Source organism: Cyprinus carpio, chromosome A9 (assembly GCF_018340385.1).
Source record: "Cyprinus carpio isolate SPL01 chromosome A9, ASM1834038v1, whole genome shotgun sequence".
Taxonomy (NCBI): Eukaryota; Metazoa; Chordata; class Actinopteri; order Cypriniformes; family Cyprinidae; genus Cyprinus; species Cyprinus carpio.
Window position 1 is genome coordinate 3,192,598 of NC_056580.1, and position 23,855 is coordinate 3,216,452.

The window sequence follows — 23,855 nt, forward strand, 5'->3', positions numbered from 1 at the left end:
ATACTAATGAGATACTCTGAGTGCATTCCCATAAAGGAACATTTGGTTATTAAAACTTCCGTAAATCTGAAATTTCATTTTAAAATATTTAGTTACTTATTTTAATCAATGGGCAACGATAAATCTAGTTTCTGTAAAAAGCCTTTGGGTGCGAATCATTGTGTAAAGTGCACAAATGCATCTCACCACACGGTGTCACTGTTGAGTGGCATCTGTCTGGATTTGAATACAATGCTGCTTCTAGGAGCCCCTGAACACATTTCTGCTGTTACTCCTTATGTAACCCCTCTGATCACACCTGACTAATGAACTGAACTCATTTGTGCTTCACGGCCTGAATTATGTGTGTCAGGTTAGTGAGACGTCTAAAATGAGCAGTGCTGCAGGGCCGCTAGGAGCAGTTTCATCGCCACCTCCACAGCCTCGCGGTCAGAATATATTTCTCATTCATTTTCACCACAGAGACTGTCGTGAACCCAACCAACCAGCTCTGACATTTTCCTCCCATCTTTTTTTTTTTTTTTTTTTTTAAACCATGTCCCCTTTGGGGCTCCATAGTTTTCCTAATGGTTACACACAACATTTTTTAAACTACACACAATAAAATTCCCAGCTCATTTTTGCTAGCAGCAAATTTATTTGAATTGGACAGTTTACACTTTCAGAAATCATGCTTCAGGATTCTCAAGAAATCTCTGTCAGACAAAAGGAGAGTTGAACCAAGAGAACAAGACAATTCAAAAAAGCCTCATCACTTACATAATGCCTCAGAGAAGAATCTAACAGTGGTAATAACAAGAACCAATCCCCCCAAGAAATCATTGGGAATAATGTAAAACATTCTGAATAATGCAGTTACACAATATGAAACTATTCCTCCCCACTGCGAATCAACAGCTGCGTCCATGCAGGTACATCAAATCAAGTACTGAATAATCAATTACAGATGAATCTCATTACAGGAAACTGTCATCTCTGAAGCAGACACTTCTTCATGCAATTACATTTTATTCTTTATCGATTGACATTTTATCTTTGTTAATTTCCCAAGAGCAGGTGGACTTTTAGCACAAGGAGGCTTTCAAACCACAACACGGTTATCAAAGTGCAGTCACGTATCAAATAAACCAGAGTCCACTTCAGGACACAAACGAGCGTGGGACAGGGGAGAGAAACAACATTTCTGATCTGAGTGAATGTAATAGCTGCCCTCAAAGCTTTAGACGTTTTCCTGAATGGAGGAAGACTTTCTGTAGAGGAGCTGTGTTAAACCGTCCTGTGACTCTGACCTGACTATGATTTTATCATAGTACATGTTTGATCAAAGTAGATGGATGAATGCAACTAAAAAAAAAAAAAACAAAAAAAAAACGCTGTGCACTTATATAAATTTAGCTCTTTACAGCCAGTCCATCCCTGACAGAAAAAAAGAGATATATAAAACAGCCCTGATATCATTCACCACCCTTCCCTTCAGCCAACGGGGTTTATTTTTCCAAAATACTATGGTATAGTCATAGACTTACATCCAGGAAAACCGGAAATAAAAACACTGAAAGGATAGCCTGAGGTTGAGTAAATCATGGGGTAATTTTAATTTTTGGGTAAGTCCTAAATGATCCTATATGCAAAATATAGGTGACTTTATTTATTTCTTTTAGTCTGACCTGGATGTGTCTTGACAATTATTACCAAACATATCCAAATAAAAAATACGATGAGAGTTTAAATTACTAACCAGCTAACTATGTTTCCCTACAATGAGATTCTGGATGGAAATGATGTGTATTTTTCATTAGTAAAGGCACATACATGTCTCAGATTACGCTAAAAAAAGGTGGCTGTCAAAAGCAATCTGAAGATAGAAATAGGCCCAAATGGAACATGCAGACATTTTCTACACTTGTTTTATAGAATAATCTGTGGAAGAGAGTAATGCACTTCTGTAGTGTCTGAGAACATGATCAAATTAGCCAAAATAATTAATAATCAAACATGCAAGGGGACAGAAGGCGGGTGTGAGTTCTGCAGGTTCTGTGTGGGTCTGGAATGAGTGATGTTGGGTTTGAGGTAATCCAGTACACACAGACTCTTACTATCTGGTGGTGAATTATGTGATTTCGGGTGAAGCCCAGGTCAGAGCTGCTTCATGTGGTCAAAACAAGCAGGGAACGTAAGGCCTGTTTCACTCCAGCCTTAATTTATTAATTTATTTATTATTTTTTATAAATGTTACAAAGCTACAACTCTGAATTTCTGGGTTACTACATCAAGTATTTCCTTTAATAATTTATGAAATGGTTATCAGGAGTCAGCCAGTCAGAATTATTACAAACTTTATCATTACGAAATATAATTTACACGAGGAGAGCCATCACATTTATATCAATATATATATATATATATATATATATATATAATATATATATATATATATATATATATATATATATATATATATATATATATATATAATTACTTATTAATCAAAAAGTAATTAATAAGTAATGAAATCTACATGTAGCCTAAAAACTATTGCAGTAAACTACATAGATTCAGTCATTCAGTTTGTTTCCTAAAGAAAGCTACTGTATGGCTTCGCACAAGTCTTTTAGAGTCCTTCTGAAGCTAGTAGCATTAGACCTGTGGTGTGTTTAATATAACTCACTGCTTAACTACCACAGAGAGCATTGTAGGACAAACTAATTATTCACAACTGTTTCACAAAAAACAGTAGAACCGGCCTAGTAGGCACATTCATCATTTGTACCATGTTGGTTAATGACATCGAGCAGGTAGTGGAGTGATAACTTTTTTTTGCGAATGGATTTGGGAAACACCAAACTGTTGCACTATGTTGGTAATGACAGAACTTGCAACAATAGTTGGCTATGATTTTGGGAATCGCACCCCAGTACAAATCTTCAGAATAACTTTGTTTGTGTCATGAACAACACAAGTGTGAATGAATGAATAAAAACACATTGCTTAGATGTGAAACAGGCCCGAGACATGAGGGAACATCCTTGATGTATGCAGTATGAACCAGAGAGTAGAGTGATGTCGAGGACGGGCTGCATGCATTATCATGGGGTTTCACCAAGGCACAGAGTACAGCGCTGGAGTGGATTTGCATTGCAAGCATTGCCAAGAGCCCCACGGCTCCACACACCCCTGATCCTGGTATAAACACATCAGCTGAAACAACAAAGGCAAAACAGAGAGTCAAATCCTGCATAAGTCATTTCTTCACATTACATACGCACAGTACAGAACTGAGCTCCAGTGCCCAAGATATGTGTTCATTCAACAAGATCAAAGCTACAAAGGGAAAAATATGCTATGATGCCTTTCAAAAAGCAGCAATCCTCCTTGCTTACACGCACAATAGAGTCTTTATGTTAGCATGCTAGCCCTAAAGTAGCTAATTCAGCCAATTAGCTTCTGGGCATGAACACATCCCTAAGGTTCTCCGTTGCTAGCTAAACGTGCAGTCTTTGCACTGTGGAGACGAACGCAAACTCGGTCGCGGTTGCCTGAAGTGCTCACAGAGAGAGCAAATGCCCGATAGAGGGCGCTAGTGAGGTAATGGCTGCTGGTCTGAAGCGTGCAGCAGAGGTCAAAACTCCTTCCGTCTGCATTGCTGAGGGTCAGAGAGAAGCATGTGGAGAAATCTGGCAGGTTTCTCCAGAGTTAGCTCACGGAAAAGAAGGGGTCGCTGCAGCTGGTTGTCGTGGCGTCTGCGTTACGTGGACTGCTGGTTTCCTGGCTGCGCTGGTGTCTGTGGTGTAGCTCTTCCCATTTGGTGCGATTGGCCTTGATCAAGTCTATCATTGGCTGTAGTTTGGGGTTTAATTTGGCAAATGTCTGAAAAGAAGGAGAGAAAGAGTTGATTTATGTAAACTGAATATGCACCAAAATGTTGGACTGTGCAACCTTTAACAACAACGTAACATAGTAAGAAGTTTTTCTCCAAACTTTTAAAAGTTCATTTGTCTATTTATTTTGATAAACAAACAATAGTAAAAAAAAAAATGTGTGCTTAATTGTAATAAAATGTTGCACACATAATGTACTCCAATTCTTAAATTAAAAAAGGTGCAGATAAAATATTAATGAAATAAAACCACTTAAGTGTGCTTAAAGAGATAAACTTTCATGACATTATTAACTTGCACTTTTAAAAACTCCACTTTGTAATAATATAAAATAAAAACTTGTAGTTTAAAGTACAGTTTAATTTTTTTTCTAAATCTCTCTTCATGCTTTAAAGATGTACATTTATTTTGATGTACTGACTAACATACTAAAGCACAGGTAAAGTACTTGATTATAATTTTAACTGTAGTGTGTTATTCAATATTACATGTAAAGTTAATCTATTTTAAATGAACGAAATTGCAGCTTCAACATTACAAATACATGCAATACAAGTTTCGACTAAAATAACATTCAAGTATATTTTAGTTGACTATAAATTCTCGTACATTCACTTTAACCAGATTTCAAAGACAATAGAAGTAATTATGAATTTACATATAACAATGTACAGTACTTAAGTTCAACTTAAGTGAGTTCAGCTAACTGCATTTTATATAAATTTTAACCAATACAGTTTCATTTAACATGCAATTAAGTGTCTGAAATATTACTGTGCATTCAGTTTGTATATTCTTTTAAAGTATATTATTTATTTTCATAATAAATATGAAAAAGTGTAGGGTACTACATTTCACAAGGGAACTAATTACAACTATATAAAGGATAAGGATTTTTCTAGAATGTGAAGGGAAAAGTTGACTGTATCCACTAGAAATGAACAGATTCTTGTCTTTTCACTGTTCGGGAACATCACACATTTTCAGTTCACTCTAAAGCATTAAAGTGAGGAATGATTGCACATGAATAAATGAGCTGTTGTTTGTTTGAGTCGCTCAGTGACAGAACTGCCATGTGCTGGAAATACACCCTTCATGCTTCAGTCAAGTGCTTGGATGAATTATCTGGTGCTACGCACAGAAAACCTGACCATTAATCGCCAGCACAGGGGTCCACAGCAATGCACAGCGATATATATATATATATATATATATATAGATATATATATATATATATATATATATATATATACTCATCAAAAAATAAACAAATGAAAAAAATGGTTTTAGAAGGTCTCCCAGCCTGACCAGCTTTAAAATGCCTAAAACACATCTAAAACCAGCCAAAATATAAGTCTGCATTAGCTATGAGACCAGCAGACCAGCTTAAACTGGCTTAAACAAGTCTTTCCAAACCTGTATGACTGTTTTTGTTCTGCATACATAAATAGAAGATATTTGGAAGAATGTTGGGGTCTAAACAACATCGGACCCCTTTGACTTTCATTGTATTGACAAAAACATCTTTTGTATGACCAAGGCTGTAACCACCATAGATACCGAAGGGAACAAGTCCACCCCAATAATTAGGCATGACCAAACTGTCTTCCCTAATATTTAATATTCTCGATGCTGCACTGCTGCACTTCATTACACACCTGTTGTTACGATGACTTTCCTACACAAACCCTTGTTTGCAAAGTTTTAAAAGTGACATTTTATGGCTATTCTGCCTCAGTGGTCTATCAGCACAGTAATGTGAAAAGAATTGAAAAGGTTCATCAAAAAGGTGGCTGCCCTTACTGTTCAGAGAAAACAAGTGTGAATTCCAACGCAAAGCTTCAGTTTTAACGTTAACTAAAGAGTATGAGGTATGATGCAAGTAGCTTAGCGTTTAATATCTGACAACTGTTTTATGACACAAATGGTAGCCAATGACAGTAATATCCAGTGAAGCAAACTACTGATTTGAAGTTTTCAATTGAAAATATGCTATCAATTAAAGGGATACTCCACCCCAAAATGAAAATTTTGTCATTAATCACTTACCCACATGTCATTCCAAATCCATAAAAGCTTTTCGTCTTCGGAACACAATTTAAGATAGTTTGGATGAAAACCGGGAGGCTTGTGACTGTCCCATAGACTGCCAAATAAATAACAGTGTCAGGGTCCATAAAAGGTATTAAAGTCGTCATCAGAATACTCCATCTGCCATCAGACGTGCAATCTGGGTTATATGAAGCGATGGGAACACTTTTTATAAGCAAAGAAAACAAAAATAATGACTTTATTCAACAATTCCTTTGTCAACAGTCTCCTCTGTGTCTCTCCATATCTCCGTATGCTGTGTTTGCTCTTCTGTATCATCCGCGCCACAAGGATGCACTGTTTTCTTTCAAATCAAAGCTTAATACACGTAGAAACAGTGCATCCTTGTGGTGCGACTGATACAGAAGAGCAAACAGAACACGGTGATATGGAGAGACAAAGAGGAGACCGTTGACAAAGGAATTATTGAATAAAGTCGTAATTTTTGTTTTCTTCACTTAACAAAAAGTGTTCCCGTCACTTCATGTAACCCAAATTGCACGTTTCATACCTTTTATGGACCTAGACACTGTATTTGGCAGTCTATGGTACAATCACAGGCCTCCCGGTTTTCATCCAAAATATCTTAAATTTTGTTCCGAAGACGAACGGAGCTTTTACAGGTTTGGAACGACATGGGGGTAAGTGATTAATGACAAAATTTTCATTTTGGGGTGGAGTATCCCTTTAAGTGATTCTCATAACCAAATGATGGGACAAGAAACATTTTGTGCTTTTGACATATTAGGAATACAAATAAGACTGAATGTGTGTATATTGTCAAATATTTTTCAGATAGAACACGTGTGAATTGAAATGATATTTTTTATTGTTCTTAATTCTTTTATTGCCTTGAATCCCTTTTAATCCTTTATTTAATTCCTTTAATTAAAAAGATCACCCCCATCTAATTTTCAAGACATGGTTACGGCCTTGAGCTTGATAGATCCGGACACTGGCAAGTGAGCAATAGTGAAGAAGTTTAAAATGAAAGGAACAAAGAGAGAGAGAGAGAGGGTTAAAAACACTCCCACACATTTCCTGCTTTCCCGCAGAGTGTGTGACTGACTGGCAGGATTCTTCAAAACCACAGACACACACTCAGGGTGGCAAAGTCTATGAAGAAATCTGCTCTGCCTATAACGGCTTCTCGTTTAATTCATACACTCAGGTGACTTTAAACCAAGCTCTCAAAACACTTTCTCTCTCTTCAGACATTTAAGTAGTGCTAATGTAATAATTTGCTGATGCAAGCAACACTGTCGTCAGTGATCTGATCAAATCCACAGCCTCATATTCAGAGAGCAGAATATCACAGACATTGGTGTGGACTCCCTAAAACACCCTAGCAACCACCTACTGTCGCAAAGCAATGGCATAGCAACCAGCCAGAATACCCTAGCAACTGCATTTCAGAACACCTTAGCAACCACATAAAGCAACACCCTGGCCTTGTGGCAGAGGTTAATTATGTTCGGAAACTGTAAAAATGAAACTGTGTGAATATTGATTGTGACTATTTCTATTAACCCTATAAAGCCTACTGTATCGTACAGTAGTTGATACAAACTTTTCTAAGGCCTCTAAATATTCAGCATGATCAAAGCCTTGCTGTACACAGTTTACTTACTTCATGTCTTCTGTTCTCTGATTGATAGCTCAGACTTTTCTTAGCAAGTGAAAGGATAATGTTCACGTGTCTTTTCTCTGTGAAATCTTTACTGATTTGTATAAAGTAAATTTATGAATAACTCTTTTTTTGTTTATATTGTAAAATTTCAAGAATGGCTCTTAGTGGACTGAAGCGGCTTAGGTTTACTTGATTATGCACACATCATTTTTTTTGTAGAAAATATTGTCCGTTTTCATTGTCTGTATTGATTGTGTATTGTGCGCCAGCATTACCTCGTACAGCGGCGCACAGATTCCATCAATCCACTCCAGCTGTAGACCTGGCAGCTCATCTTTGCGGTTTCGGTCAAATATCGCCTATTACAAACACACACACACACACAAACTAATGAATATGTATTAAACACAAATCTGTTTGGGGGTGTTCCAATCCATAGAAGATGAAAAGAAACCTTTTCTTTATTATCTTTATAGTTGTTTCTCAGACAGCAGTGAGATCAGACGAGCAAATGTAGACCTTTGTGGGAAAAGAAGTGCACTTTCCCTTGCTTTTAAAAAGAGAACATACAGAAATAATATACTTTTAACAAATTAAATAGTTTTTGACCCACTTAAGTAGGACATAATTTTTCATCTTTTTAATTTCATTATGCATGGCAAATGATTATTAATTCATAATGATTTAAATATTTTGACATTACAAAGTGTACATAAGTGTTACGAAGCAGTCATGAAAATGAGCATTTCAGTGGCATTATCTTCAATTATATATATATATATATATATATTCACTGAAATAATTGAACTGAAATTTCCACTATATTCTTACTGTATGTCAACACGTGTCTCATGTTATCTATTTTTATTTCTGTACAAAAAAGTGAGATGAAGTTGATACTTCAAAGAAACATACATTAATCACCAATAAATATCCAGAGACATAAAAGCACAACCTCTGAGCTATAACATTTTTCTGTGGTAAAGAGATACAGATCCTCTTGAATGAAAGCTTTTTTTTATATTGTTGACCATCTCCACCTACAGATGTGATTAGATGGTCATGGATGGTTGTGTGATTAATGTTTGCCTTCAAGACAGTTAATTTAATGCACTGGTCTGTTGTAGCTGATAATGCCTGTGCTCTTTTCTTTCTCTTCGTACATCTGTCTGTGTGAGTGTGAGAGATACAGGGTCCGTGTTTGAATATATCATGATAACACCCACACACTCTGAGCAAAAGACTGAGACTTTTAACCTGAGGCAAGCGTCTCTACAGAGAGCTTCAAAGCTGTGGCATCCCGAGACTTCCTAATGTTACCTTCTGCCTCACAATCCAGGGCAATGGGAAGTATACTGGGAAAAGAGCTAGCTGTTTCCCTTTTATAAGTGGATGTGTGTGTGTAGCAGTGTGTGTGTGTTGCAGTGTGTGTGTGTATGCATGCAAACTTTCATGCAATATTAAGATAACTGGATCATACTGTAACAAACAAATTGTAAAGATCTATCACAATCTGTCATGAACATGTAAAGACGCTAGACAATTTTGTCTAAATTGAAGCATTTTACAGCTTAACACACATTGCTTTTATAAAGAGGCCGGTGATTTGAAAGTGTTAACCTCACCGAGGGAGTCAGTTTCAGTTCTGATCGCTCTCTGTCTCCCTGCTCGAAAAACTCACTAGTCACCAGCTCTGCAACCTGTTAGAAAGCAGAAGACACACGGTAACACGCCAGTGTCAGCAGTGTTATGTATTGTTCATGTACTATTGTAGTATTTCATATTCAGCATTTATTTTAGAATTTTTAGTTTTCATTTTCAGTTTTAGTAATTTTAGCATTAAATTATTTCATTTCAGTTTTAGTTTTAGTCTTTTTAGTACTTTAACTTGCCAAGGAAACATTTCTAATTTTCTAAGTTTTACATCCAATATTTTATTTTATTGCAGCTTTATTTTAAATATGGAAAAAAACAAGTGTCAGTGATATTAATTTCTGTACTCATCTGCGGTGTATTGTGGGTAAGGGCATCTACCTTGCGTGATATCTCCCAGGGTTTCGTGACAGCACCCAGATCACACGCTGTCATCAACATCGACCTGAGAGAAGCTCAGAAATGAATTCCAATCAGAAATGTGAAGATATTGTGTGTGTTTGTGCGGGCTTGATCATATACATAACTGACCTGCACATGTCTCTGTGTTCCTTCACGTTCCAGTTGTATTCGCCTTTACTCACCAGCTCAAAGAAGGAGTTTCTGTTCCTGTGAATGAAAACTCCATGAGCACAGTGCAGTTCACAGAGCAGCCACATGGCGACAGTACAGGCTCAGGAAAACCTATCATCTACAAACATCACCAATCACTGCTGCAATGTGAAGCAGGGAAACATTCACACACTTGCACGAAATCAACAACAACAAACACACCCTGCAGAGATTGCCACAAGTGTTTTAGGCATTTATTAAAGGTACACTACTGTTTAAAAGTTGTGTTTTTGGTGCTTGGTGCGTTATTTCAGTACTTACTGGAAGTAGAGTGTTAGGTCTGTGGCCAGTATGGATTGTTTCAGGAGCTGCATGAGTTCTCCATATTCATGGGAAGACAGATTAGAGAAAATATTGTGTCCCTAGAGAGACAAGGAAAAATGCAAGTTATTAAACAAAAATATTTTCATTCGTTTTGGTGTCATTAAATATTGTTCTGCACTGCAAAGAGTCCATTTGAAGATGTTTGAGAACATATATCTGCACTGATGGTGTTATATAGTAAGTCAGCTGACTCTATTTTTCTGATCTATTTTTTATCATAGAGATACATGTACTTTTCTGAAATGCTCTAGTCCTACGTCAGAATACATTTCCATATAAAGTGGGTTTGTGTATGAATATACCGTTATTTAACATGTGACTGAATTCAAGCCACCCACGCATGCTTACATCAGAGCGCCTGATTAAAATAACCTGATATTTAAACACACACACACACACACACAAAGTATTTTATTATTTTCACTTTAGCTGAATTATTTTTAGCAAAGGTCTTGTCATTTACATGTTCTCATTTAAGCTCATTCAAACTGATTCTACTTCAGTAAACTTCTGTTTTTCAGTAAATGCGAGGCATGATGGGAAATAGGATGGGCTATATCTGCCCCTACCAGATTAAAGAGCAGGGCAGCTGTTCCCATTTCATTAAGGACCAACTTAATTAATACTTGTCTGTCTGCTGGTCAGTGACACGTTCGTTCTCTGAGTTAATGATGACCGAAGCTCATTTGTATGCAAATGACAGTGACTCAGATAAACACGCTGTATCTGTAGAAAGCAATTATTCAGTCAACATCTGTAATTTATTCACCCCTCCCTCTCTCTCTCTTCCCCTCTCTCTCTCTCTCTCTCTCTCTCTCTTCCTCTCTCCCTCTCTCTCTCTCTCTCTCTCTCTCTCCTTCCTCTCTCCCTCTCTCTCTCTCTCTCTCTCCCTTCCTCTTCCTCTCTCTCTCTCTTCCTCTCTTCCTCTCTCCTCTCTCTCTCTCTCTCGTTCTCTCTTCCGTCTCTCTCTCTCTCCTCTCTCTCTCTCTCTCTCCTCCTCTCCTCTCTCTCTCTCTCTCTCCTCTCGGGCTCTCTCTCTCTCTCTCTCTCTCCTCCTCTTCTCTCTCTCTTCTCTCTTCCTATCTCCTCTCTCTCTCTCTCTCCCTCCCTCTCTCTCTCTCTCTCTCCCTCTCTCTCTCTCTCTCTCTCTGTCTCCTCTCTCTCTCTCTCTCTCTCTCTCTTCTTCTTCCTCTTCCTCTTCCTCTCTCTCTCTCTCTCTCTCGTTATCTCATTTACTGTGCTTAAAATGATTTCTTGTATGGCACTGGTTTAGCGTAGCTGATTATATGAAGTGACAGTCCGAAAATCTTCGCAATACAAGCATTCAGTTACTATCTATTTTAAGTCTTTATTTTTATTTTTTATTTCTAAGATGTATTTACTTCATTATGTTTTTACTGTAATTTAAATTCTAAATAGGAATGGATTGCAAGCGGCGAATTTACTACAGTTGAATTTCTTGTAAACTGTATTTTGGTTTGTGTTGTAGAATGAAAACGACCGTAAAGTAAGTCTATTTTTATAATTAAGTTGACTTGAGTTGTTTACAATAATATTTTTTTTTTTGCAAACCAAGAATAAACTGTTTGCCTACTTTATTATTTTAAACTGATTTGTATGACAGCTTAAGTTCGAGAATGTTATAGATTGTAAACTCTGCGCAGTATTGTAGTTGGAGTTCCACAATAGAATTGATGGTAAATTGCAAAATATCTAAATTATAACTCTAATAACATTAAGCTCTACAATGATGTTTCTTGTAAATGATTTGTGTTATGGAAATGTTTGCAAACTCTTACACTAAACTAATTTTTTTAATAGTTTAAGTTCTACTTAAGTTCTCAAGTATTTGTAACTTTGTGCTGTAGTTCAAATAATGCATTGTTAACTGTTTGAAACTGAATTTATGCCCATCTATTCTTCTCAATTGTGGCATATATTGAGAAAAACGACTTCTTGAATGAGAAAAAATATGCTGGACGTGACTCAATTTTGTCCATATTATTAAATATGTATGTATGTGCCCGGATAATCATTTGTAATAAACACTACAACATTCCACAAAAATGCTAAACTTTGGATTTCATGGTGCCTGTAAGTTCACCTCGCTCTGCAGGATCATAACAGCATGGTTGAAGTGATGGTGCTCTAGTGTGGCGGATGTCCCGTAAAGAAGAGAGAGAGCTGATCCCGTCCTGAGAAAGACAAATGTCATTCTGTTCATGTGCAAAGTGAAGAAATCCAGCATTCAGCTTCATGTATAATGAAGATGCCAGACTTGTATTGGACCAGTGGTTGAGTAGCAGTGACCGAGTCTCACTTGGCCTGGAAAGCGTTGTTGGTTCCTCTGTGGTCCAGATCATGGCAGACGCAGCCCACTATCAGAGCCAGAATCTCCATCTCAGTCAGAGTCTCCTGGAAGCCAGCCGTCTGCAAATAAACACATAAACAAAACGTGTATTACAGTGACTATACTGTAGAAGCTTTATTTACGGTACAATCCTGTAAGTTCAGCTTCTATAGAGCTGTCACTGTAATACACCGTAAAACAGCACCTCACTGTCTCTCCTCATATTCCCTGAGTGATCAAAGAACGACCAGTGTGTAAAATCTTTGGAGTGCCTCCCATCAGCACTGAATTATGACGAATGTCGATCTAGAGTGACGTAAAAGTCGTATGAATTCCAAGATGACTGTTCAGACTGAGGTTGCACTGAGCTGAATCGGATTTAGTACCACATATGAAAGTGGCCCAAGTGAGAATCGAAAAGATCAGATTCCATGTAGTTCACAATGTCATGAAAAAAAAAAAAAAAAAAAAAAAAAAAGCATAATATGAGCAAATAAAATCGGTTTTGGGACACATTTTCCTACAGTGTAAGCATAGCCTAATATGATTCTTGTTGCTCAAAAAACATTACTATTATCATCAATGTTGAAAACAGTAATGCTGCTTCATATTTTTGCGAAAACCATGATATATTTTCAGGGCTCTGAATAGAAAAGTTTAAAACAACAGCTTTACTTGAAACTGAAATCTTCTGTAACATTATAAATGTCTTTATTATCACCACTGATCAATGTAATGCATCCCTGCTGAATAAAAGTATTAATTTCTTTCATATAAACACACACACACACACACACACACAGATCAAGTCACTCACCGTCAGCATGGAAAACATGCACTGGCAAACATTAAATGCATGTCTCCAGTTATGATACAGAACCATGCGATAGTTCTTCCTCACGGTCAACAGCCACCGACAAAGTGTCTAGAAAGAGAAAGAAGAGATGTGGTGGTACAATACAGTCAGAAAAGCTGCAGTAGTTTCTGTGCTCTAATTTGATTGGTCAAGAGTGCTGAAAAACAGAGCATAACATACTGGGATGTTTGGCTCTTTGGAACTATTATCGCTTTCGTAAATAAATATATAAGAAATAACAGGCCACATTTTGTCACTTAATATCATCTTTTATTTTATTTTACTAATACAAATGAATACCGACTTATGGTCAAATCACAGCCTTGCTGATATTCAGTACAACAGCACTCTTACGTGTGTGATATTGTGGAGTTAAGAAATAAATGCGTGTGTGAACCTCATAGTCTATTTTGAATTTCTGCACCATTCCCAGCTCCATAAACATCCGCAGAGCTGCAGTGACCATGGCATCCACATCCAGAGAGAAGTCATCAAACGATAGTTTATCAATGCCCAGTTCACACACCAGAGGGATGTTTGCTGCCTGAGGAAAAGAACAATAGAGAGAGAGTGTGTGCATGTGTGTGTGTGTGTGTGTGTGTGTGTGTGTGTGTGTGCACGCAAAAAAGAGAGAGAAAGAGAGAGACGAAGGAGGAAGAAAGGACATAGTTTGCTCTTGAGTGCTTTAAAACAGACACTTTGTGAATGGAATGAATCTAGTGTCAGGATTTTCAGTAATTCATGTGTTAATGCTGAGTGAAGCTCAAGAGTCAGGCTAATGAGACACTACAAATAGATTCACACACACACACACACACACAGATCTAATGAGGGACTGCTGGCAGGAGGAGCTGTGTGTTATGCTGTGACCACAAAAAAAATCTAAAATTATATATATATTAACAACATTATTATTACCACCTAATAAAAGAAGAAGAAGAAGAAGAAACAAAAACATGCTGGAGTTGTCACCATCCAGCATGACATATTACACTGCAGTGGATGCTTTTTCCTCACTTATTACAGTGACTATCCAAATGAAAAAATGTATTGCTCAATCCAAGAATGAAAACTATGTGGTCACTTATACTCACCCTCATACATTCCAAACCCATAGTTTTTTTTATATCCATCAAATACAAAATGAAATGTTTAACAGAATGTCCAAGCCGGTCTCTTTCACACAACAAAAATGGACTGTGATTCATACAGCCAAGCTTCAAAACACACAATAAAGCACTATAAAAATACGAAACCGATGGTTAAAGGCCTCTTAGTGTTTATTTTAAGGTGCCAGTGTATGTGATCAAAGATATGTAATTATTGTTAATAATTCTCGATAGAACATATTTATACACAAATTTATATAACTGGAGATTGTTTTATATATATATATATATATATATATATATATATATATATATATATATATATATATATATATATATATTTTTTTATATTTATATATATATATATATAGTTTAATATATATTTATATATATATATATATATATATATATATATATATATATATATATATATATATATATATAAAAGCCCAGCAGGGTTTTAAAAAATAGAATGCAGATAGAGAAACAATAGTAACAGGCCTCATATGTAAATAGTTTTAATATAGCTGTTAATATAATTCATATTTGTGACGAGTGGGGCGGGGCCGAGTGCAGTGAGAGCGGAGCGAGGCCAGTGGAGTAAATGATGATGAGTGACACCTGCGCCACACTCACTGGTCTTGAGTCCCATCTATCTATCTATCTATCTATCTATCTATCTATCTATCTATCTATCTATCTATCTATCTGTCTGTCTGTCTGTCTGTCTGTCTGTCTATATATCTTCCTTCCTTCCTTCCTGTATCTATCTATCTATCTATCTATCTATCTATCTATCTATATATCTATCTGTCTGTCTGTCTGTCTGTCTATATATCTGTTCATCTATCTATCTATCTATCTATCTATCTATCTATCTATCTATCTATCTATCTATCTATCTATCTATCTATCTATCTATCTGTCTTTCTTTCTCTCTGTCTCTCTGTCTGTCTATATATCTGTCTGTCTGTCTGTCTGTCTGTCTGTCTGTCTGTCTATCTATCTATCTATCTATCTATCTATCTATCTATCTTTCTTTCTTTCTGTCTGTCTATATATCTGTCTGTCTGTCTGTCTGTCTGTCTGTCTGTCTGTCTGTGTCTGTCTGTCTATCTATCTATCTATCTATCTGTCTGTCTGTCTGTCTGTCTATATATCTGTCTGTCTGTCTGTCTGTCTGTCTGTCTATCTATCTATCTATCTATCTATCTATCTATCTATCTTTCTTTCTTTCTGTCTGTCTATATATCTGTCTGTCTGTCTGTCTGTCTGTCTGTCTATCTATCTATCTATCTGTCTATCTGTCTATCTGTCTATATATCTGTCTGTCTGTCTGTCTGTCGATCTGTCTGTCTGTCTGTCTGTCTTTCTATCTGTCTGTTTATCTGTATATCTATCTGTCTGTCTGTCTGTCTGTCTATATACCTGTCTGTCTGTCTGTCTCTATCTATCTATCTATCTATCTATCTGTCTGTCTGTCTGTCTGTCTGTCTATATATCTGTCTGTCTCTATCTATCTATCTATCTATCTATCTATCTATCTATCTATCTATCTATCTGTCTTTCTTTCTCTCTGTCTGTCTCTCTGTCTGTCTATATATCTGTCTGTCTGTCTGTCTATCTATCTATCTTTCTTTCTTTCTTTCTGTCTATATATCTATCTGTCTGTCTGTCTGTCTGTCTGTCTATCTATCTATCTATCTATCTGTCTGTCTGTCTATATATCTGTCTGTCTGTCTCTATCTATCTATCTATCTATCTATCTATCTATCTATCTATCTATCTATCTATCTTTCTGTCTGTCTCTCTGTCTGTCTATATATCTGTCTGTCTGTCTCTATCTATCTATCTATATATATATGTGTGTGTGTGTGTGTGTGTGTGTCTATCTATCTATCTATCTATCTATCTATCTATCTATCTGTCTGTCTGTCTACTATCTATCTGTCTGTCTATATCTATCTATCTATCTGTCTGTCTGTCTATCTATCTATCTATATCTATCTATCTATCTATCTATATATCTATATCTATCTATCTATCTGTCTTTCTTTCTGTCTGTCTCTCTGTCTGTCTATATATCTGTCTGTCTGTCTGTCTATCTATCTATCTATCTATCTATTCTATCTATCTGTCTGTCTGTCTGTCTGTCTGTCTGTCTGTCTCTATCTATCTATCTATCTATCTATCTATCTATCTATCTATCTATCTATCTATCTATCTATCTGTCTTTCTTTCTGTCTGTCTCTCTGTCTGTCTATATATCTGTCTGTCTGTCTGTCTGTCTATCTATCTATCTATCTGTCTGTCTGTCTGTCTGTCTATATATCTGTCTGTCTGTCTCTATCTATCTATCTATCTATCTATCTATCTATCTATCTATCTTTCTCTCTGTCTGTCTATCTATCTGTCTGTCTGTCTGTCTGTCTGTCTATCTATCTATCTATCTGTCTGTCTATCTGTCTGTCTGTCTATCTATCTATCTATCTGTCTGTCTGTCTGTCTATATATCTGTCTGTCTGTCTGTCTGTCTGTCTCTATCTATCTATCTATCTATCTATCTATCTATCTATCTATCTATCTATCTATCTATCTATCTATCTATCTATCTATCTATCTGTCTTTCTTTCTGTCTGTCTCTCTGTCTGTCTATATCTATCTATCTATCTATCTATCTATCTATCTATCTATCTATCTATCTATCTATCTATCTATCTACTGTCTGTCTGTCTGTATATCTATCTATCTATCTATCTATCTATCTATCTATCTATCTATCTATCTATCTATCTATCTATCTATCTATCTATCTATTTATCTATCTATCTGTCTGTCTGTCTGTCTATATATCTGTCTATCTGTCTCTATCTATCTATCTATCTATCTATCTATCTATCTATCTATCTGTTTTTCTTTCTTTCTGTCTGTCTCTCTGTCTGTCTATATATCTGTCTGTCTGTCTGTCTGTCTGTCTATATCTATCTATCTATCTATCTATCTATCTATCTATCTATCTATCTATCTGTCTGTCTGTCTGTCTGTCTGTATATCTATCTATCTATCTATATGTCTGTCTGTCTGTCTGTCTGTCTATCTGTCTGTCTGTCTGTCTGTCTGTCTATCTATCTATCTATCTATCTGTCTGTCTTTCTGTCTATATCTATCTATCTATCTATCTATCTATCTATCTATCTATCTATCTATCTGTCTGTCTGTCTGTCTGTCTGTCTATATTTATCTATCTATCTATCTATCTATCTATCTATCTATCTATCTATCTATCTATCTATCTATCTATCTATCTATCTATCTGTCTGTCTGACTGGTTGTGCGCGCACACACACACAGTATGTACTATCTATTATATTTATTAATATGGCTTTCATTCATTTTTTTATTAATTATTATTATTATTATTATTCATTTATAATTTATTAAAAGAAATGATCGTTTACCTTTTATTTATTTTTTATTTCAGTTTTAGTAACTTTAGTACTTCTATGCTAAATGCCAGAGCAATATTTTAATTAAAATTTTTAAAGATCAAGTTTTTCATTTATTATTTGTTTTATTTTGTTTTATTTATTTATTTTAGCGTCAATTGCCATTTTCAATAGTTTTAGTTAACAATAACAATAACAAAACTGGTCCAACAATAGCGTTAGCGTTGTGTCAGTGACAGATCGAGAGAGCCACGGGAGCCTATATATTTAGTGGCATATATATATACACACACCGATCAGGCATAACAATATGACCACCTTCCTAATATTGTGTTGGTCCCCCTTTTGCTGCCAAAACAGCCCTGACCCATTGAGGCGTGGACTCCACTAGACCCCTGAAGGTGTGCTGTGATATCTGGCACCAAGATGTTAGCAGCAGATCCTTTAAGTCCTGTAAGTTGCAAGGGGGGAGCTCCTTTGATCGGACTTGTTTGTTCAGCACATCACACAGATGCCCGATTGTAATGAGTTCTGGGGAATTTGGAGGCCAAGTCAACACCTCAAACTCGTTGTTGTGCTCCTCAAACCATTCCTGAACCATTTTTGCTTTGTTGCAGGGTGCATTACCCTGCTGTAAGAGGCCACTAACACCAGGGAATACTGTTTCCATGAAAGGGTGAACATGGTCTGCAACAATGCTTACGAAGGTGGTACCTGTCAAAGTAACATCTTCATGGATGGCAGGACCCAAGGTTTCCCAGCAGAAGCATCACACTGCCTCCGCTAGCTTGCCTTCTTCCCATAATGCATCCTGGTGCCATGTGTTCCCCAGGTAATTGAAGCACACGCACCCGGCCATCCATATGATGTAAAAGAAAGCATGATTCATCAGACCAGGCCACCTTCTTCCATTGCTCCATGGTCCAGTTCTGATGCTCACGTGCCCACTGTTGGTGCTTTCGGCAGTGGATGGCCCCATACACAACAAACTGTGATGCACTGTGTGTTCTAACACCTTTCCACCAGAACTAGCATTAACTTCTTGAGCAGTTTAAGCTACAGTAGCTCGTCTGTTGGATTGAACCACACAGTTCAGCCTTCACTCCCCACGTGCATCAATGAGCCTTGGCCGCCCATGACCCTGTCGCTGGTTCACCACTGTTCCTTCCTTGGACCACTTTTGATAGATACTGACCACTGCAGATCAGGAACACCCCACAAGAGCTGCAGTTTTGGAGATGCTCTGACCCAGTCATCTAGACATCACAATTTGGCCCTTTGTCAAACTCGCTCAAATCCTTACGCTTGCCCATTTTTCCTGCTTTTAACACATCAACATATATATATACATATATATATATATATATATATATATATATATATATATATATATATATATATTATATATATATAGTGCAGTTTTCCTGTATTTGGCTTTAAGCAATGGGTTCTTCATTCACTTGTGGAAACATGCTGGTACTTGTCAATGAAATGCTATAATAGCTCCTGGCAAAATCCAGTTAACGCGTTAAAAATGAGCATTTCACCAGAAAATGAACCCATGATAAATGAGGCTTTTCATTAACAAGACTCCACAGAGACTATATCAATAATGCACAAACACTGATGAGATATTGAATAGTTTTGTTCTGAATTATACATACTGCATAAACAATACAGTCTGACTGATATACTGAGGTTAATTTATCATGAATCTGGTTATTTCATTATTGATAAGCTTTTGTTTTACCAAACAGCACTAAAATGTCAGACAGCTCTATAAAAAACAGTCTATTGGGCATGATTCAATGACGCATTACTGTTTACCTTAAACTTATCCACCTCAGTCTTTGAGCAAGTGGCGTGATATGACAGCACCTATGGAAAACACACACATCAAATGAATTATTAAAGGTATATTTTATGTTTATAATATAGACATGTTACATGAATAACTTCATAGAGATAATAGAGAGCCAAACAAACCAGCTGAATTGCTTTTAAATTGACCAAAACCCTGACACTACAAGAAGTCAGTGCTGCATCCCTCTGACCGGCTGATGGGAGTCATGTGAGCGCAGTGTGTTAGAAAATAATGGTAGTGTCCATTTATGACATACTGACTGTCTGATTCTGAAACCGATCTGCACTACAGGTCATGCAATATACATTTCAGCTCCTCTAATGTCTGTTGATGATCTGTTACATATTACTATAATGACAATCTGGAACCCCTATACATACTGTCAGATTAATCACAGAAAACAGTCCTGCTTTCCTATAGTTTGAGAACAGCTTCAAAAACTCAGTTAATGCTCACACTCACTCCTGCATGCACTGTAATGTAGTTATGCAGTTAACAAAAGGAGCACACTCACTTTTACTGGTTCATTTTTTTCTCTCCCACATTCATTGCTCATTGATGTCAAGATGTTACTATAATTTTTGCAAGTCCTTTCAGTTTGTCTTTAAAGTATGTTAAAGGTATAGTTCACCTAAAAAAATAAAATTACCCCATGATTTACTCACCCTCAAGCCATCCTAGGTGTATATAACTTTCTTCTTTCAGACGAATACAATCAGAGTAACATTAAAAATGTCCTGGCTCTTTCAAGCTTTATATAATGGCAGTGAATGGGGGTCGAGATTTTGAAGCCCAATAAAGTGCTTCCATCCATCATAAAAAGTACTACACATGGCTCCCGGGGGGTCAATAAAGGCCTTCTGAAGTAAAGTGATGCGATAGTTTGAATACAATTTCTCAATGGTAGTGTAAAAAATACCTTTTTTACCCTGTCAAAAACAACTCTTTTCAGAGCAAGCCATTTTGTAGCATTTTCCTTTAAATGTTAATGAGCTCTGCTGACCCCGCCCCTCTCTTCCGAGCTGCTCTCTGAGGGACTTACTTTAGCCGCATTCATTGTGAAACTTGCTAATTAACACATTATTAAGAAAGGCGATTTGCAAAGATTAATTAAAAAACTTTATAGTCACTTCTTCTGTTGGTGAAGCTAGATCACGAATGATTCACGTGAAGATTGACAAATTTAGGTATATCGGGGGCGCATTCCCTTCAAAAACAAACGTAATCTACTGCGTCTTCAGCGGCTCAGATGTCAGGAGTTAATGACGAGTGCTATGTTAATTATTACATCCAACAACAAAACACCTCAGTCGCTTAGAAGACATTCTTGTCTACATCTGCTCCGGCGGTGAAACAATGGCGGACTGATGACAGTCACTCAGGGCGGGTCTAAGGTAAGGCGCCAGTCCAGTCTGTGCTGAAACACTACTGTCAATCAAACTATCATGGGAGGGGCCTGTTTTTATGATGTTACACAGACATGCATCTGAGATCGGCTTGATTTGAAAAAGGTGTAAAGATTAAAAAAAAAAAAAAAAAAAAAAAAAACACTGGGTAGATTTTTATCATTATAGGGTGATGTGTACACACACTGCCAACACACATTTCAGTTCAAACAACTTGTAAAAGTGCATGTAGCATAAATAATGGGGTAATTCTCATTTTTTAGGAGAACTATCCCTTTAATGCATGAAATAACAGCACTTTCTGACCTTCTTATTGTTTAATTTAAAAATAAATTATTGTCAGAATTTCCTAATATATGGTTTGTCTCCTTATGCTTTAAGCCTATAAAGCCTATTGTATCATGTTTTATTCACATATTTTAAGGCCTCTAAATAATCAACATGATCAAAACTTTGCTATTATATACAAACTATTATATGCATTCTGCTTTCTCAATCGATAGCTTTAACTTTTACCAAGTGAAATCTTAAATATTTTTTATAAAGTAAAGGTAAGAATAACTTTTATATTTATATCTACTGGACTGAAGATTTACATGATATATATATTGTGTACACATTCAATAAACTATTTTCATTTTAAAAATAAGACTATTATTTCATATGTCAGGCTTCACAGGGTTAATTACATCAGCACTCAAGCTGCACGAACAAAACCTGACGATCATGTTCTCCTGCTGAGATGATCTGAGATGTTCCAAAGAACATCCTGTGCTGTGACATTCTGCACAAAGAAATTGTAAATTTCTTGTTTGCTAAGTGACATAAAAAAGTCAATATTAAATATGTTGTATTCAATTTACATCACAACTTTTATATCCTAAAATGTACTGTTTATTTTCAGCTATAAATAAAACAAATCTCAGATGTTCAATGTGGTCTGAACATAATATTAAAAATCTCAATTAATTTGAATAATTTATTAGTAAATGTTGAAATCTGTTAATATTATTTAATGGTCCCTTAGCTAACAATGAATAGTTGTATTACTAATGTTAAAGATAAATAATTACTGTAAAAATGTATTGATGATTGTTAGTTGATGTTAGTTAATGCATCTACAAATGTTAACTGATATGTAATAGAACCTTATTGTAAAGGTTTACCGTTTAACTTAAAACAACAACAACAACAACCCTACAGAGCAGCTATGTGTTTTGACTGTAAACACACCGTCATCTGTGTTTCCAGATGAGGGTTTTGTTCGATTGAAGTTGTTCGATTGAAGGCTTTGAAGGTGAGGATTTATTCCTCTGTGTCCTACTGTTTCATTGTTAGATTAAAGGGTCATATTCTGCTCTTTTATAGCATTTTAAATCTGCTTATAATGTCAGCAAGGGTTTCTTGCACCAGCACAGTAATAATTTGGTTTGAATTGATCATTTTCCACCCACTGACTGAATTAAACAGGCTGTTTTTGGGTGTGACAGCTTTGTTTCAATAAATGTTCTGGATGAACTAAAAGCTTTGTGTAGTGAACATTACAGTTTTTCTACATAATATGTTAGTCTTATCTCAAAACAGCAAGGAAAATCCAGATTTCTGTGATATGATCCCTGATGGTTGAGTGTCAGATCTACTCTGAGTCCGGAGTGAATACAGCTCCTCTGACTCTTGCATTAAAGCTCCACCTCTAACTGGAACTAGGTCAATATTCCACCAATCATGTGTTCCCATCTTTGCTTGTGTTGAATAATCTTACCAGTCATAGGTTTCTAATCTAACAACCCACCAATTTTAAAATCTCCAACTACTTTGGAAACGTCATAGCAATCACAGTCTGGAAGTGTGTGTGTGTGTGTGTGTGTGTGTGTTTCAGAGAGACATACATCCAAAGCAACAGACTGTTTGGCCCAGGACTTCTTCACTTGGTCATACATAATGGTGTTATTGATTCCCAGTCCACAGAATATCACAAATGCCTAAAGAGAGAGAAAGAGACTATGAAGTCACAAAAACAGTAAGTCCTGTAACACACTTTAACACATCAAGTGCCTCAGCACTCAGTGACCCGCTCTGACTTTACATGATCTTCTGCTTCAGTTTCTGCTGTTCCCCAGTGCTTCCAATTCCCAATAAAACCACTTACAGTTGACTGTGGACTATCTAGCAGGGATGAAAATTCACAAACTGACTAAATGTAAGGGTGACATCCTACTTCTGAGTTCTTCAGAATGACCCATTTGTTGCACAAATGTTTGTAAATGCAAACTGGATGACTAGGTGCCCCAATACTTTTGTCCATATACAGTAGTGTATAAAAAACAAAATACAGATGCTTTACTCATGCCGAGGATCAATTTAAGAAGTTATTTTACACATACACCTGTATATTGTATGGATAACATATATTATTATAATATATAATATGTATTTTATGCTTAAACATATTATTCTGTCATTATTAAAGTCATGAATATGTTTAATATTATTAACAATAAGTTCATGTTTTAGCTTTGACTGTTAACACTGTTAATTCTGACTACCCTAACTGTGCTAAAATATTATAAATATTTTAATATTGTTAATATTATATTATTTTATTATAATAACAATTTTATTCTTAGAGGGGTCTG

General features: G+C 36.2%; 1 protein-coding gene across 1 annotated transcript in view; it reads right to left on the minus strand.

The window, feature by feature from the left end:
• Positions 1-2,470: 2,470 nt before the first annotated feature.
• Positions 2,471-23,855, minus strand: part of LOC109054762 (dual 3',5'-cyclic-AMP and -GMP phosphodiesterase 11A) — a 63,904-nt gene continuing 42,519 nt past the window's right edge. Inside the window, exons 9-21 of the mRNA XM_042763192.1 lie at positions 23,109-23,201; positions 19,777-19,827; positions 13,792-13,938; positions 13,356-13,463; positions 12,509-12,618; positions 12,293-12,383; positions 10,126-10,226; positions 9,784-9,861; positions 9,634-9,697; positions 9,225-9,299; positions 7,875-7,958; positions 3,703-3,867; positions 2,471-3,198 (exon numbers count right to left, since the gene is read on the minus strand). Of these exons, the coding sequence (XP_042619126.1) occupies positions 3,097-3,198; positions 3,703-3,867; positions 7,875-7,958; positions 9,225-9,299; positions 9,634-9,697; positions 9,784-9,861; positions 10,126-10,226; positions 12,293-12,383; positions 12,509-12,618; positions 13,356-13,463; positions 13,792-13,938; positions 19,777-19,827; positions 23,109-23,201 (1,269 nt within the window). The 3' untranslated portion in view covers positions 2,471-3,096. The remainder of the gene's footprint in view (positions 3,199-3,702; positions 3,868-7,874; positions 7,959-9,224; positions 9,300-9,633; positions 9,698-9,783; positions 9,862-10,125; positions 10,227-12,292; positions 12,384-12,508; positions 12,619-13,355; positions 13,464-13,791; positions 13,939-19,776; positions 19,828-23,108; positions 23,202-23,855) is intronic.